At 39.0% G+C, this 15,610-nt stretch overlaps 6 protein-coding genes across 6 annotated transcripts; 3 read left to right on the forward strand and 3 right to left on the reverse strand. All coding sequences in view use genetic code 12, as the record gives it.

Moving 5' to 3' along the window:
* Positions 1 to 180: 180 nt before the first annotated feature.
* On the forward strand, positions 181 to 916 carry SPAPADRAFT_58628 (uncharacterized protein; the record flags this gene model as incomplete). Its single annotated transcript, XM_007372760.1, has 1 exon — positions 181 to 916. The coding sequence occupies one exon, from the start codon at positions 207 to 209 to the stop codon at positions 852 to 854; it is 648 nt and encodes a 215-aa protein (XP_007372822.1).
* Positions 917 to 1,097: 181 nt separating this feature from the next.
* SPAPADRAFT_146625 (uncharacterized protein) lies at positions 1,098 to 4,020 on the forward strand (the record flags this gene model as incomplete). The annotated part of the gene is made up of 1 exon (XM_007372761.1): positions 1,098 to 4,020. One exon carries the CDS (start codon positions 1,098 to 1,100, stop codon positions 2,136 to 2,138), a length of 1,041 nt encoding a protein of 346 aa, XP_007372823.1.
* ABP1 (Abp1p) lies at positions 2,191 to 3,975 on the reverse strand (the record flags this gene model as incomplete). Its single annotated transcript, XM_007372762.1, has 1 exon — positions 2,191 to 3,975. The coding sequence occupies one exon, from the start codon at positions 3,973 to 3,975 to the stop codon at positions 2,191 to 2,193; it is 1,785 nt and encodes a 594-aa protein (XP_007372824.1).
* Positions 4,021 to 4,102: 82 nt separating the features above from the next.
* On the reverse strand, positions 4,103 to 4,784 carry SPAPADRAFT_58629 (uncharacterized protein; the record flags this gene model as incomplete). The annotated part of the gene is made up of 1 exon (XM_007372763.1): positions 4,103 to 4,784. One exon carries the CDS (start codon positions 4,766 to 4,768, stop codon positions 4,448 to 4,450), a length of 321 nt encoding a protein of 106 aa, XP_007372825.1.
* A 120-nt stretch (positions 4,785 to 4,904) lies between these two features.
* Positions 4,905 to 10,372, forward strand: SPAPADRAFT_69665 (putative ubiquitin-protein ligase; the record flags this gene model as incomplete). The annotated part of the gene is made up of 1 exon (XM_007372764.1): positions 4,905 to 10,372. The coding sequence occupies one exon, from the start codon at positions 4,905 to 4,907 to the stop codon at positions 10,320 to 10,322; it is 5,418 nt and encodes a 1,805-aa protein (XP_007372826.1).
* BGL6 (uncharacterized protein) lies at positions 10,345 to 12,461 on the reverse strand (the record flags this gene model as incomplete). Its single annotated transcript, XM_007372765.1, has 1 exon — positions 10,345 to 12,461. The coding sequence occupies one exon, from the start codon at positions 12,459 to 12,461 to the stop codon at positions 10,506 to 10,508; it is 1,956 nt and encodes a 651-aa protein (XP_007372827.1).
* Positions 12,462 to 15,610: the final 3,149 nt, after the last annotated feature.

Consider the following 15,610-nt stretch of genomic DNA (forward strand, 5'->3'; position numbering starts at 1 on the left):
GGCCAAGCGTGAAAAATTTGAACAATTGTGGTTGCTTTTATATTTTTTTTTAGAAAATGCCGTTCCCCAACATCCCACCCCCACACTTTTCAATTCGCCGTACAGTAAACAGGGTAGGACGAGCCCCATATAAATACCAGTCCTTATCAAACCAATGAAAATGAGTTTTTCAAATTTGGTAAACCAGTGAAGGGAAAATATTAAAGATGATTCAAAAATTTACTTGCGTTCCTAGATCAGACTATGACGTAGTCATTGTGTCTAACGGCACTGTAGCCCAGATCTCCGCCAAGGTTTCCCAGATTAATGGCCAGCTTTCCCAAAATGAAATCCCCACCAATTCCCATATCACGTATTTGGATAGCTTCAAACTGTTGATTGCTCATTTACATACCCACACTGCTGACCAGCGGTTTAAGGGCAAGGTCATCTTTATGTTTTTCAATGGCTTGGAATTCATCCAGGAAGTTATTGGCGATTTGATTGACCATTATAGCAGATTTATGCTTATGTCATACAGTAGCAAGAACCAGAAGATTGAAAAGTTGGATAATGTTTACTTCTACTTTGATTCTTCAATATCCGAGGCTCCTACTGAACCTTCAGATCCTTATGATATGTTTATGTATAATAATCATCTGTATGAATATCATTTCAATACCGTGGCTATCATAGCCAATGACATAATCAAAAAGATGAACTTTATGATTGGAAGAATAAGGGGAGTATACATTGATGATGTGAATTTACATGGAGAAAGGATGATTCCGCTTCAACATATCCATAGAAATTTTCCCAAAGTTGAAAGGATTGATTTGAGTAGTTATCACATGATGAATGATATGATTGTTTAAACAAGAAAACTAGATATTTTTTTAATAGAGTACGTATATTAATGATGTAATATGAACCAACTGCAAATTGTAATTGTAAAGCAATTCAAGTGACTGCAAAAAAAAAAAATAATAGAATTCCGCACTGATGATGATCTTCCCCAGCGGTTGTCCCAAACAGGAAATCCAATGCGCCAATCTTATCTAGAAGATTAAGAAATCCGACCTCCAAACTTTTCACTCTTTCTTACACCTTTTCTTAACATGCTCCTTTTATTCGTTCTTTTACTAGGTCTAGGCTTAGGTTTCTACTGGTACAAACATCCAAAAAACAAGATTCAGGCTGTACCCCACAATTTCCAATGGCACACTGAAAAACCACTACCGATTAGACCATTTGTCAACAAGCGCAACTTCAACCCCTCGATTGGGATCAAAAACATCCTGGACCAGCCTGAAAACTGGCTCTTGATAGAGAACACATACTTGTCAAATATAACCATCAGACGGAAACATCTTGAGGCAAACCCACATCAGACGATGCAAATACCCGACAATGAACGAACCGTGGCTGCACTTTGCGAGTTTTATAACCTTGTAACCGGGTTCCTAACCGCTAGATACCCCAAATTGTTTCTTCATGGTTGGACAGGGAAGCTTCACAATGAAATCACCAATGATGACATCCCCTTCAAGGCAGATCCAAGCAACCCCAGAGAGATGTGTAATGCTCTTGGACGTACCATTGAAGAGGACTTTCTAATTTTGATGAAGGATAATCCAGATAACAAAGAGGAGGAATACATACTTCGTGCGGCAGTCAATGCATTTCCAGCTGGATTTGATCCGAGTAAATCATACAATAAACCAATCTCCGCCATCCATGGACCAGTTCCACAATATGCATCCCGTCTTGCGTTTTCCATGCACAAGTTCTTCAACAATTTGAAACAGGGGGATATCTGGGTGCGACACAACTGGAGTATTCAAACCCATAACCAGCATTTCAATCTTGATAGTAATCATGGTCGACCTGGGCAAGAGGTAAAGAAAATTGGTTTTGACGAGATCGATTTTGAACAAGGGTGTTTTCTTCGAGTGGAAAGACAGGCATTTTTGAGATTACCTAACCTGGGAGCAATCGTCATGACTGTCCGCACATATCTCACACCCATGCCCCAGATAAAGAAAGAAGGGTTGGGACCCGAGTTATGCAGGGCTATCGACAGTCTACCTGAAGATTTGGCATATTACAAAAAGCGCGATGCTTGGGGCGAGGCAGTAAAGCAGTATCTAATGAAATAGTTATACAAATATGTATTTATCTAGATGATAGAGAGATTTTTTTTTTTTAAATTCACTCGTTTAATTTAACGTAGTTTGAAGGGAACAATCCAACAGCACCAGTAGCCTTATGCTTACCACTCCACCAGTCTTCGTCAACAAACTCAATATCGATAATCAAATCACCTTCTTCAAAACTAATTTCATTGTCTTCGTCCTTTTCGTAGTCGTATTCTGCAGTAGCAGACTTGCTAGGAGCAGATGGTGCCACTGGTTCAGCCACTGGTTCTGGTTCCTTCACTTCAGGTTCAGCCTTGGATGGTTCAGAGTCTTCATTCAACTTGACATATGCAGCAGGGAATAAACCAACTTCACCCTTGGCGTTACGACCAGACCACCATTCTTCATCGGTGAAGTCTATATCGACAATGAGTTCACCTTCAGCGAAACCAATTTCGTTATCTTCATCCTTTTCATAGTCGTATTCAGCAGTAGCAGTAGGTTTGGATTGAGCACGGGATGGTAAGACAGGGGTAGGTTCTTCCTTAGTACGAGATGGTAAAGAAGGAGCTGGTTCCTCTTCTTCTTCTTCTTCTTCTTGTTCTTCTGCACGAGATGGCAAGGAAGGAACTGGTTCTGGTTGGGTGCGAGATGGTAAAGAAGGAGTAGGTTCTTCTTCTTCCTCTTCTTCTTCTTCTGGTTCAGGAACTGCTTCCGGTTCTGGTTCAGGGATGGCACGTCTTGGTTCAGGCACAGGTTCTTCTTCGATGACAGCCTTCTTTTCAAATTGTTCAACTAAATCATGAGTATGTTCATGGACAGGTTCAGAAGCTTGGTTAGATTCACTACCTTCTTCAGTAGCAACAGTCTTGTATTGTCCTCTCTTTTCAGCCCAGATTTGAGCTGGGGTCTTACCATCTTGAGCGGCAAAGTTACGGGATAATCCTCCAACAACTTTATCCTTTCTATCATCACCACCGAAAACATGAGGCTTAGCACCAAAAGAAGCAGTGACAGTACTAGCTTCACCACTGGCAGCAGCCTTGTATCTTTCGGCTACAGAATGGCCAACCTTTGGCTTTGGTAAACTGGTTAATCTTCCATCATCGGATAACCCAGTAGGCTTAGGGGTAGAACTGATGGTGTCTGACTTATTCTTACGCAATTCTTCAATGTTCACTTTAGTAGGCTTATAAGCAGAAGGAAGGTCTTTCAATGGCTTTTCTGAGAAATCACGGACCTCAACATCCTTGGCATCACCCCAACCATCATCTAACTTTGGTTTTGGCTTGACTGGAGCAACTGGCTTACCAGTAGACTTTGGGACATAGCTTGGTTTAGCAGCCTTAACTGGTGGCTTGGAAACAATTGGCTTGGCAACAACTGGCTTTGGAGCTGGGGCTGACTTCTTAGCAGTGACGGTTCCAGGAGTTACAGAGTATCTGGCACCGGCAGCAGCACCAACTCTTTCCAAGAATTCATTTTCATCCAAGTCATCAGCGTCACGGGCAGTGATTTGAACATGACCAATTAAGACCTTACCAACTTCAGCGAAATTACTAGCAAAACTTAATCTTCCCTTGGCTGGAGCACTGTCTGGACACCAACCGACAAGAATGTTCTTGGACACATCAGAACCAGGAACAGTGACTCTAGCAACACCAAATTGAATTTGTCCATCGGTGAAATGTTCAAAGAATTCAGTGAGTGGGCCGTTTCCAGTTTCGAGTACGGATAACGTGGGGGCAGGATGCACCGAATAAACGACGTAGGAGATGGATGGATCGTCTCCTCTTACGACTGTGTCGTAAGCAGCTTGGATCGCACGGGCGTTGGTGGATAAGTCAATTTTTTCCATTTCAATTGGTGTGAGTAGCCTTCAATTGATAGATGTGATAGAGGCGAAGTGGGTGAAGAATTTCAGGGTTAACTTTGAAATCAATCTGAACACGCGCGGGCAAAAGCGTTACTAGCCGAAACATCCATACTTACACTTTGTACATTTATATTACATAAGATCTATAGGACCTGGGAATAGGGGTTGGTAAACGAATACATTAAACATACTTACTTCTTTTAATCAAAGTAAACTGGAATGGCAATGTGAATTATTTTAACCTACTGGAATGTAGCAATTGAAAATAATATATATAAAAAAAAACTTGTAGGGCAAATCTTTCTTTGTTGCAGCACCAGACAGCATCTGAGGAACTGCAATTCTGTTACCTATTGTGCCATCCCAATCAATTCACAGTCGCTAATTATACTCTATACCTTCAACTAAGTTGCAGACTTTCCCCCGAATTGATTCTCTAGCTAACGGGACACGCTCACGCCGACGTACTTACCAAGGCATAGACCAAACACCACATCATAACGAATCCAGGCATGTTGCCAACAATCCCACTAACAAAAACCTCTTGAATCGGCAGCTTAAAGTACTTGTCTATCTTTCCCTCACCGCATATGACATAAAATAACCCATTGGCCAATGTGAGTCCAATTACATACAACAAGAAACCATGAATTGATTCCAATGTGAGTATTCCTGATGCTATTCCTAAAACTAACGATGTTATATCCTGAACATGTTGTAGTTTATCCTTATTGGACTTGATGTTGGCGTTAGAGTATGCTTCGTCTGTGTTCATTGTGTGTTGTCTGCCTACCACTTTGATGATGGTTGTCAAAATCTTTTGGCTGCTGTTTTTATATACACTTTTTTTTTTTTTTTTTTCACTGGAGTCAAACTATTTATCAACAATTTGCCATCAGTCAACAACATACATGGACGACAACATATCTACCTTGAAGAGGTTTCTTCTCCATCTTCCCTCGGAGTCGTCCTTTAAATTCACAAACGACGTTCGTACAGATATAAGACGCGCCCTCTATCGTGCCATTTCCAACCAGGGGCAATTTCTTGATTGGTTCTTTCCTGGTAGTTCCCAAGATAATATAGAAGAATGCCAATGGCTCTACACCGAATACCTTAAAAGCCGCCAATTGAAAGACGACAAGAATACAAATGCCAATGCACTTGCTCTGCATCCTAATCTGCCATGTGCACGTATTTTCCGTAAAGGTGAACCCATCTACCGATGTCTCACTTGTGGGTTTGATGAGACTTGTGCCTTTTGTCATAATTGTTTCCAACCGGATTTCCATGCCAATCATAAAGTTCATATAACCATTTGTTTACGTGAGAATGGTGGTGTTTGTGATTGTGGTGACCCTGAAGCTTGGATTGAAGAGTTTACATGTCCTTATGCCAGTTCATCTGATAACTCCAATTGTTTGGCTAATGAACCCCCTTCCGAATTAGCAGGTGCTGTTTTAGGAACATTTGAAACTTTATTGGACTTTATTATCGATGTGATGAGTCAATGCTATCTACAATTTGAAGATATCGAATCAATTACCAAGGATAAGATAGAATTGAATACCATAAACAGCACATTTGACCCACGGAAATATGCAAGCGCCGATGACAATTTTCAAGATGTGAACAACGACCAGTACTATATCCAAGTATACAACGATCAAATCCGACATTATCGTGACGCAGTGCAACGAATCCATTTAGCAAGTCAAAAAGTGAAACCATTTGCCGAGATGATAACCGATCAAATTCACAAGCAGGGCCGGGCCAAAGTCATAAGTTCCAAAAATCTACAGCTCTTGTTGGAAAGACAGAAAATCCTTAGTGCTACTGGATTGTCAAGTTGTATAAGATCACACAGGGATATATTTAGAGAACAGGTTTGTGATGAAATTGTCAAATGGTTGGGTGATTTGAGCGAAAGTCAAGTATTTAAGATCAACGCTGACATTAAGGATTTGTTTTGTCGAGCGTTTTGTGACAAGTGGGAAAGTGGACTACTTATACCCTCATTTGATCCAGCATATTCCTATAAAGTTGGTACCCTTGATGGAAGTTTACGTATTCCTAAAATTGATCTGAAAGCCCCTACCAGTTCAGTTTATCCACAATGGGCATTCACGTCATCTAAATGGGATCTTCCGGATGAAATAAATAATCAATGTTCGTACAACAAAGATCTAGGTGATTTCACAGCTGCAGCTCATCATGGTTCACGACTCCAATACCTTTTCTATCTTGACATAAGGTTTTCCAAATCAACCAGAGTTCTCCTTCATGATATTTACTCCACATCACTAATCACAAACTTACACTATAAAAACATAATTTCAGCACAATACGTCGATATATATCCCATGGTTGCTGACCAATTCCTCACCCTTGACCGTGAACCTGAACTTAGTGTTATGTGTACATTATCTACCCAATTATTCACATGCCCAACCAATTCCACCTCAATAATTCATCATGGTGATATTGCCCGCGTTCTTGCTTCCATCTATGGTTTTTTAACCACCGAAAAAGTACAATCTCCCGAAACATTAGACTTGACTACGGAAATATCAATCAAATCACTCAAAAACAGACGATGGGGTCAAATTTTCTTTGATATAAGCTACATACTTAGTAGATCACGCGACCCCAAATCAATATTAAATTCAAACATCATCCCAATGGCATGTGATCTATTGGCTTTATTACAAGGGAAACCAGGCTTGAAACGAGAAACCGAGAATCATGTTGAATACGAGAGTCCCGATTACACGGCATTTTTCCATGGGATACCCGTGATTTACCAATTTGCAGAATTTATAGCGAGATCTTTAAATGGAGTCGAGAATGAACGGAAGGAATGGGGAAGAAGAGCTATCAAATATGTTATGAATTACTTGCAAAAGATGCATCAGGAAAGACATAAAGGTGAAGTTAGTTTTCTTCACCCATTACATTCATTTCTTTCTTGGTTAATTGAACTTTCTCAAATTGAACCAGCAGCATTAGCGAAAATACTACAAGAATATCAGATTGACAATATCTTCACATATCCAATAACTACGCTTGTACTTATGTCACAGATCAAAACTGGGTACTGGGTAAGAAATGGATTCACTGTGCGTGCCCAACTTCAACTCTATCGTACAACTGGATTGCGTGAGTCAGGATATCTTCGTGACTTGTACCTTACGCAAATATACATCTCCAGCACCGATCCCGAACCAACAACCATGAATATTCTTTCCCAATGGCAGCTCAACGACTGGAAAACCTACGACAACAATACACTTCCATATATGATTGAAGAGTGCCTTACGTTCTTTATCCATGTCCTCACGGAAGACCTCAATCTTTCCCAACTCTCCGAAGAAGCACTCCTTCAAAAGAGAATAGAACGGGAAATAATCCACACGTTGTGTTTTGGAGGTATGAACTATGCCAAGTTGTGCAGTCACATTCCTGATCATATCGTGGCGGAAAAACGATTCGACATTATCCTTACCCAGTTGACTGTATTTAAACCACCCAAGGGCGAAAATGATGTCGGAGTTTACTATCTTAAGGATGAGTATTTGGATTGTGTCAATCCGTACTATTTTAACTATACTACCAACATCAAGGACGATGCAATCAAATTTATCAAGGAAAGAGTGCACCAAAAGACCGGGAAGCTGATTGGTGAAGTAGTGGTTCCGGCGTATGCCAGTAAGGTCAAGGACTACAAGATTGGTAACTTTAGTGTGTCATTATGTTTTGCTAGGTTTTTGAAGAAAGTACTTGAGTTTGTGGACGAGAATAGAGAAAGCTTACTCGAGACATGTTTACATTTGATCCATATCTTGGCATTGGAGAATAACGTCGACGAAGGAAAGTTTTATGAAAGATTTGTTGAAGTTGAAGATCATGGTTCTATTGCCAGTTTGATTTATGAATTGTTGTCTAAGGAGGAATTTTCGTGTCAACATGCAAAGATTAGAGCCATTCTTAAGGTTTTCGCAGATAGACACGATTTACCCCATGAGCTCAATGGACAAATCCCACAATTTGATACCAGTGCAATTGATTCCGATTACGTGGACAACTCTGAGGATGAATTTGAAAAGAAAAAGAGAATCGCCAAGGATAGACAAGCCCGTCTCCTTGCCAAGTTCAAGAAACAGCAATCTTCATTCTTGAAGAATAACCAAATGGATACCAGTGATGCAGAAATGGAAGATGAAGAACTCCAACATGGATGGAAATTCCCGGAACCTCATTGTTTATTGTGTCAAAATGCTGCTGAAAATGCTGGTCCATTCGGTTTGATTACTTATGTTGCAAAAAGTTCAGAGTTTAGGAATGTTCCGTTTGACGATGAGTATTGGTTTCTTAGACTGTTTTCTGATGGTGTTGATTTGGATGCAGATGAGGAAAACCCTACTACGCTGTCACACAATCAAGCCAAAACAGCAAGATGGGAAGAATATATGCGTGCAGTTAAGGAAAAGTTTGTAATTGGTCCTGGATTTACTTCGCATGATGATGTCGATAGTAAGTTGGTTTCGCTGAGTTGTGGTCATGGAATGCATTTCCAATGTTATATTAATTTTCTCAATACCAACCGTAGTCGTATGAGTCAAATTACCCGGAATACTCCAGAGAATATTGATCATAAGGAGTTTGTGTGCCCTTTATGCAAGGCGATTAACAATATGTTTATTCCGATTTTGTGGACAACCAACCAGAGAAGTTTACTGAAATTTTTAACTCCATTGCCCGATTCATCAAGAAACCCCTTTCACAATTTGTCCATAGAGCGTGTTCATGATAAAGAATGGTATGATAAGTTCACAAAGTTATCAGATGCTGATATTGACGCAATCTCAATCTTGAACCCTATCTCAAGGGAAATTATATGTCTGGGTCCAACGGCACAATTCACACCTCAACAACATCAGTTTAGACAACTTTTAAGTAATATGTTCCAGATTCTACTGTTCCTTACCTTTCCCCAGGTATTCAAGGCTGACTCGATATTTGTGCTCGTGAATACCATCAAATCTATTGAAATCTGCCATAGAGGAATTTCTTCAGACGGGAGACTCATAATTTCCCAACTTTCAAACAATTGTCTTATCAATCTCCGCACCTTCAATGAGTTTAGAAATACTAGTGTATTAATGAAAATCAAAAATTGGATACATACACCTAATCCAAGAGGGGATGCATATGCGAAAATGTTGGCTAATATATTTGCATTATCCAAGGGAAATGGTGCAATTAATTCCTCGATCGTTGAAGCAGACATGTTTGAATGTTTGGTGAATATTATTCCATTGCCATCGTTTGGACTTTCATTCCATGCTATTTTGGAAGTTACATTTGTTGCTCATTTGATCCAGACCTTGAACATATTGGCCAAGGAATTGTCCAGCAAGAAAAACTGGAAGTATGACATGTGGGATATACCTATTGTGGCCGACATTACAACCACCATTGCCGAGTCTGCTCATTTGTGTTTTGTTCGATTGGCAACTAACGAAAATATCAAGACATTGAGTGAAGCCGAGAAAGTAGGACGGGTGATTTACTCAATGACTGTCAAAGCCGCCACTCCATTCTTGAGAAGAGCTGCCATTTACGCATACGTTCAATGTGCAGACATTGATGACATTGATTTCTCACTTTATCCAGAGACTGAAATTGAAGCAAACAGATTATGTTCATTCATGAACATCAAACCTATTTCTGAATACTTGGAAATATTTGCTTCAAACACTGCCAGTTTTGAATCACGCATGTTCGACGATTTTGTCAATTATGTCCATTTATCTTCGAAATCACTCACCATTTCTCCACTTGCTCGTAAACTTGAATATCCTGGATTAGTAAAGCTCGTTGAACTTCCTGACAGACTTGACCGATTCTTTACCGATTACTACTATCTGGACGCATATGCTCAACCGCATCTTCGGATCGAGGACCCTGCTATTTGTTTATTCTGTGCTTCTGTGGTTGATGCCCAGAAACAAGCTCGCGGAGCTCGAGAAGGTCAGTGTACAACACATTATCTCAAAGAATGTCCTCATGATGTCGGTGTGTTTTTGTTACCTAAAGATCGAACTTTGTTGTTGCTTCATAAGAATGGCGGTAGTTTCTACAAAGCCCCATATTTGGATGAACATGGTGAAATTGCTGATGATCTGAGACGGGGTAAGACTATGTACTTGATGAAAACGAGGTATGATGCGTTTATAAGGAGTGTTTGGTTGCTGCATAATGTTCCCAATTATATCGTTAGGAATTTGGAAAGCGTGTTGGATCCCGGTGGTTGGGAAACGTTATAGGTGTAATATATGTAATTTTTTACTAATAATATATTCGTTATACATTGTATCAAAATGTAACACTCTACAGTTATAATTGACACCGCACTATATCTTTGAGATTTCCAATATACCCAGTATTAGGTACAAATAACATTGATAATTCATTTAATAAACTCAATCTATAAACACTCATAAATTCATTTACAACCCAGTCCAGGTAACATTTTTGGTAGTAGCAAATTGGCCAGTAAGCAAAATGTTGTCGGAACTGTTACCTACCAAGACCTTATAAGTATCCTTATCAGATTGCCATTGATTGACAAAACTGTTCCAGTAGGAAGTAGCTTCCTTGACGCTTAATTCCAATTCCACAGTCTTGGTTTCACCTGGGTTTAAGAACACCTTGGCGAAATCCTTCAATTCCTTGACTGGTCTGTTGATACTTGGATTAGCTTGCTCAATGTACAATTGTACAGTTTCAGCACCAGCAACCTTACCAGTATTAGTAACGTCAACCTTAACCACCAACGATTCGCCATCAGCATTAACTTTCAAATGTTGGAAATCAAAAGAAGTATAAGATAAACCATAACCAAATGGATATAAAACGTCACGACCGACTTTTTCGTAGTATCTGTATCCAACAAATACATCTTCACCGTACCATACTTGACCCTTATTAGAACCAAAGTTGATGTAAGATGGATTATCTTCTAATCTCTTTGGGAAAGAGACGGATAATTTACCTGATGGGTTGTGATCACCGAATAAAACATCAGCAATGGTGTTACCCAATTCATTACCACCATACCATGCATGAACTAAAGCCTTGGTCTTGTCAGCCCATGGCAAAGTGACTGGAGAACCGGATTGGTTAACAACAATAATATTTGGATTAACTTCAGCCACAGCTTCAACCAACTTATTAGTATAACCTGGAATATCCATATCCTTACGGTCAAAACCTTCAGATTCCCATTCCTTAGATAAACCAACAACCAATACAACCTTGTCAGCGGATTTAGCAACCTTGACTGCCTTGGCAATTTCATCTTCTGGAGAAGATTTGATTTGAACACCAAAGTAAACACCACCTTGTTCTTGAGCACCATCTTCAAGAGTGTAAGTTGGCGAAGTAGCGAATTCAACCTTGACGTGGTACTTTCTTCCCTTTTCGAGGAAAACAGAACCTCTTTCTTCTCTGGTACCCATACCCAAGAAGAATGCATCACCCTTGACTTGTTTGGTCTTGTTATCAACGACTAATTTACCGTCAACGAAAATTTGAGCAGTACCGAAAACAGAACATCCAAATGTATATTCGGAAGTTTCATCAGGGGTGAAATAACCGGTGAAATCGACATAGTATAACAATTGGTCAATTGGCAAGTTTGGACTCTTAAAGTCACTAAGGAAAAGCCTGGTTGTGTTCAATGAAAGATCTTCAAATGGTTTACGATCTGCAGTACCTGGAGCTTCATGGTAAAATCTAGCGGTAATAAGACCCTTTTCACCTTTTTCATTTTCCAATACGGAAACACTATCAGGGACATTTTTGTCTAAGAAAGCACCAAGAGCGTATTGCAAATCAATTGTGTTACCACCTTCCTTGACTTTAGCTTCTATACCACCATATGGAGTGGTCTTGTAAGTGGCGGTTAAAGAAGCAGAACCACCACCAGAATCTTGAGAAGCCTTGGCATTTGGGCCAATAACAGCAATGGTTTCTTTAGCAGTCTTGGATAATGGTAAAATACCCTCTTCATTCTTTAACAAGACAATAGATTCATCACCTACTTTTCTCAAGAGAGCACTGGCTTCAGGGGAGTAGTTGGCAGATTCAACCACGTCTGCAGGAATACCAGCCTTCAAACCTTGGTTGATCAATTTCAAAACTTGTCTCACATTATCGTCAATGACCTTTGGATGGATCAAGTTAGCTTGGACAGCATGTACAGTTTGAAGAAGCTGTCTGAATCTGGTTGGACCGGGCATTTCCAAGTTCAAACCAGCATCAAGTGGTTCCTTGGTTGAGTAAGTACCATACCAATCGGACATGGTACAACCATCCCATTTCCATTCATCTCTCAAGATTCCTTGTAAGATTTCCTTAGATTCAGAAACATGAACACCGTTGATTTTGTTGTAAGCAGTCATGATTGCACCTGGGTTGGCATCTCTAAGGGCAATTTGGAATGGTTTCAAGTAGATTTCCCTGAATGATCTATCTGTCAAAAGAGTATCGACAGAACGTCTGTCTTCTTCTTGATCATTACAAACAAAGTGCTTTAAACAGGCAACAACCTTTTCATTTTGGATACCCTTGATAATTGAAGCGGCAGCATGACCAGAAAGCAAAGGATCTTCGGAATAACTTTCAAATGATCTACCTCCCAATGGAGAACGAACAATGTTGGAAGTTGGACCTAAGATGACATGGGCACCTTTCAATTTGGCTTCCTTACCCATCAATTCCCCAGCTTCAACCAATGAATCCTTGTTGAAAGTGGCAGCTAACCCGGTACCACATGGGAAACAGTTTGAAGGAATACTGTTGAAGAACTTAGTTCCTCTAATACCATTGGGACCATCGGAAACTCGGATGGATGGAATATCTAATCTTTCAATTGGAACAGTGTGCCAAAAATCACGACCAGCCAACAATGAGATCTTTTCTTCAAGAGTCAATTCCTCGAGTAATTGGTCAATGTCTAACTGCTGGATCTTGGTAGAAGATTCAGAAGATAATTTGACATCCTTATCTGGGAGTTGCATGATTGAATTTGTATTTAATTTGGTTGATTGTGACATTTGAGAAATTTGACACTTGTAGGGGAATCCATTGAACTTATATATTAATTCATTTGACTAAACCATTATAGGAGACAATTGGGGGAGGAATATTCGGTACAAATTTTTTTTGAAAAATCTCCAGTTTACACGTTGGAAGGGAACGATTCTATTTTAGGAAATATACACAGGGAACCACTTCCTAAAATGGAATGATCTAAAAAACAGTTCCCATTGAACAAAGATGTGGGGAACGAACTACTGCAACAATGAACAGTCAATAAGTACATGTTTGCCGAATTTATTGCCTGATTCTGGAGGTGCAGGTAGGTTTGTGAGTAATTGGAGCAACTTATTTCCACTGCACCATTGACTGGTTATTTGTTAAAGAACGTAGGAGAAGAGCAGACTGAAACACAAAGAGCATTAACCTTTGCCGTTTCTTTTTGGTGTAAATTGTTAGGGTTTATCAAGCTCAGCCACAGATAGAAATAATTTTCTACGGATATAACAAATCATGCCCGATGTTCGGCTCTAAAATGCTACATTTCTAAACAAAAGCAAAAGAAAGCAACGTTGTTTTGCTGTGGCCCACATTGTGAATTGTTTTGAAAATAATCAACTTGTGATAAATATATTGTTCAACATTTTACAACTAACCAGGAATGATTGCAAGAGAAATGTGTACATGATGATCACTGATTTGGAAATTTTGACATAATTAAGCAAACTTCTAGACAAGTACCGTATTTCATAATAATAATAATATTCATTAATGAAACCGATTAATATATTCACGTTAAACAGAAAATCAATTACACATTTCGACGACAAATTCAGCTAAGATCATAATATCGAAGAAATTATAATAAACAACACCAATTTGTTCCTCCATATCATGATTATGCCATGTTAGTGGGATTTTCTGTAAACCCAATTGTTATGTTATTTTGGTACAAATAAAGGTGAGTTGATTTGTTTGTCTGTGTCAATTTTTTTTGCAATCTGTCAATCTGTTCCCTCTAGTAAATTTAGTAGAAATTTGATGGCGTATATAATCGTTCCGTAGTTCGGTGCTCCACCTTTGCAGGTACTTGTTAGGAAATAAGAGACTTGGAGTTCGTATTAAATTGAACTGATGATGTCTAAATATACACCTGTATATTATTCCCTAGTGTATACTAGGGATATAACTCTGAAATGTCTTTTTTTTTTTAAGACAACTGTCTAAATGTTAAATTGAAATGCAGAGTGTAAAAAATAGTTTGTTGAAAATTTGGCATGATAGTCCATTCGGGTACTCACCACTTAGGATTATAGGTTTCAACTAAGTTTGATTTGGGAAATTCTTTTACTTTTAGTTCTGGGATAGATCTCGAAACATAAGTATTTTTAGAAATAGCTTTAAGCTCTACCAGTTTTTTTTTCTGATGTCTGTCAAACATAAAGAGAAAGGTCACAATAAAACAATAAAAAAACCCAGATTTTATTATCACGAAACAAAAGATAATAGAAGAATAGAGGAATGCTAAATAAGTATAGACTTACAATAATGCAATAAGACCGAAAAACATCATAACACTATAAGAAACCAAGGAAGCACCATTAGGCTCTTTAATATCGGTAACGGTTACAGAACCATGTTTTTGACTTGGCTGTTGACTAGGATTTTGCATTGATTGTGAAATAGAAATAGTTACTGTAGAACTATGTTGTTGACTTGACCGTTGACTAGGCTTTTGCATTGATTGTGAACTAGAAACTTGACCATGTTGCGAACGAGTAGGAGAATAAATCACAACTACTTCACCATTTGCTTTGGTACTTGTTGAATACTTTGTACTAAGGCTTTTAGACTTTGAAGATGTGGGGATATAATATGTTTTGGTACTGGTGACGGTGACCTCCTTTCTTGTGCAAGTTGATGACTCACAATTAGTAGTGAAAATAGTACTAATGACAGTCTTAATTATGGTACTTCCTTGTGTCAAAGAAGTGTGAGTCGTTACTGAAGAACTGGTTGTTGTGGTGGTTATAGTGGTTTTGCTTTCTATGCTGGTCCAAGTATCTGAGGTTACTGTTGTTGTGTTTGAAAAAGTTTTAGTTGATTCCAATTCAGTTGAAGTTGATTTGTCACCTTCATTTGTGGAATCATAATCAGTTGAATAGGTATCGTAGTCGGTTGAATAGGTATCGTAGTTGGTTGAATAGGTATAGTAGTCAGTTGAATAGGTATCGTAGTCGGTTGAATATGTATCATAATCAGTTGAAGAAACATTATCAGTTGTGAAAGAATTATCACTTGCAGAGGCATCCTTGGAGGAAGAGACATCATCGGAGGAAGACACATCATCACTTGCAGAAGAATAATCTGAAGAAGCAGCATCAGTTGCAGAAGAATCAACACTTGCAGAAGAATCAACACTTGCAGAAGAATCATCAGTTGTGAAAGCATCATCACTTGTACAAATATCATCACTCGTAGAGGCATCATCACTTGCAGAGGCATCATCGGA

The sequence above is a fragment of the Spathaspora passalidarum genome, assembly GCF_000223485.1.
Source record: "Spathaspora passalidarum NRRL Y-27907 unplaced genomic scaffold SPAPAscaffold_1, whole genome shotgun sequence".
Taxonomy (NCBI): Eukaryota; Fungi; Ascomycota; class Pichiomycetes; order Serinales; family Debaryomycetaceae; genus Spathaspora; species Spathaspora passalidarum.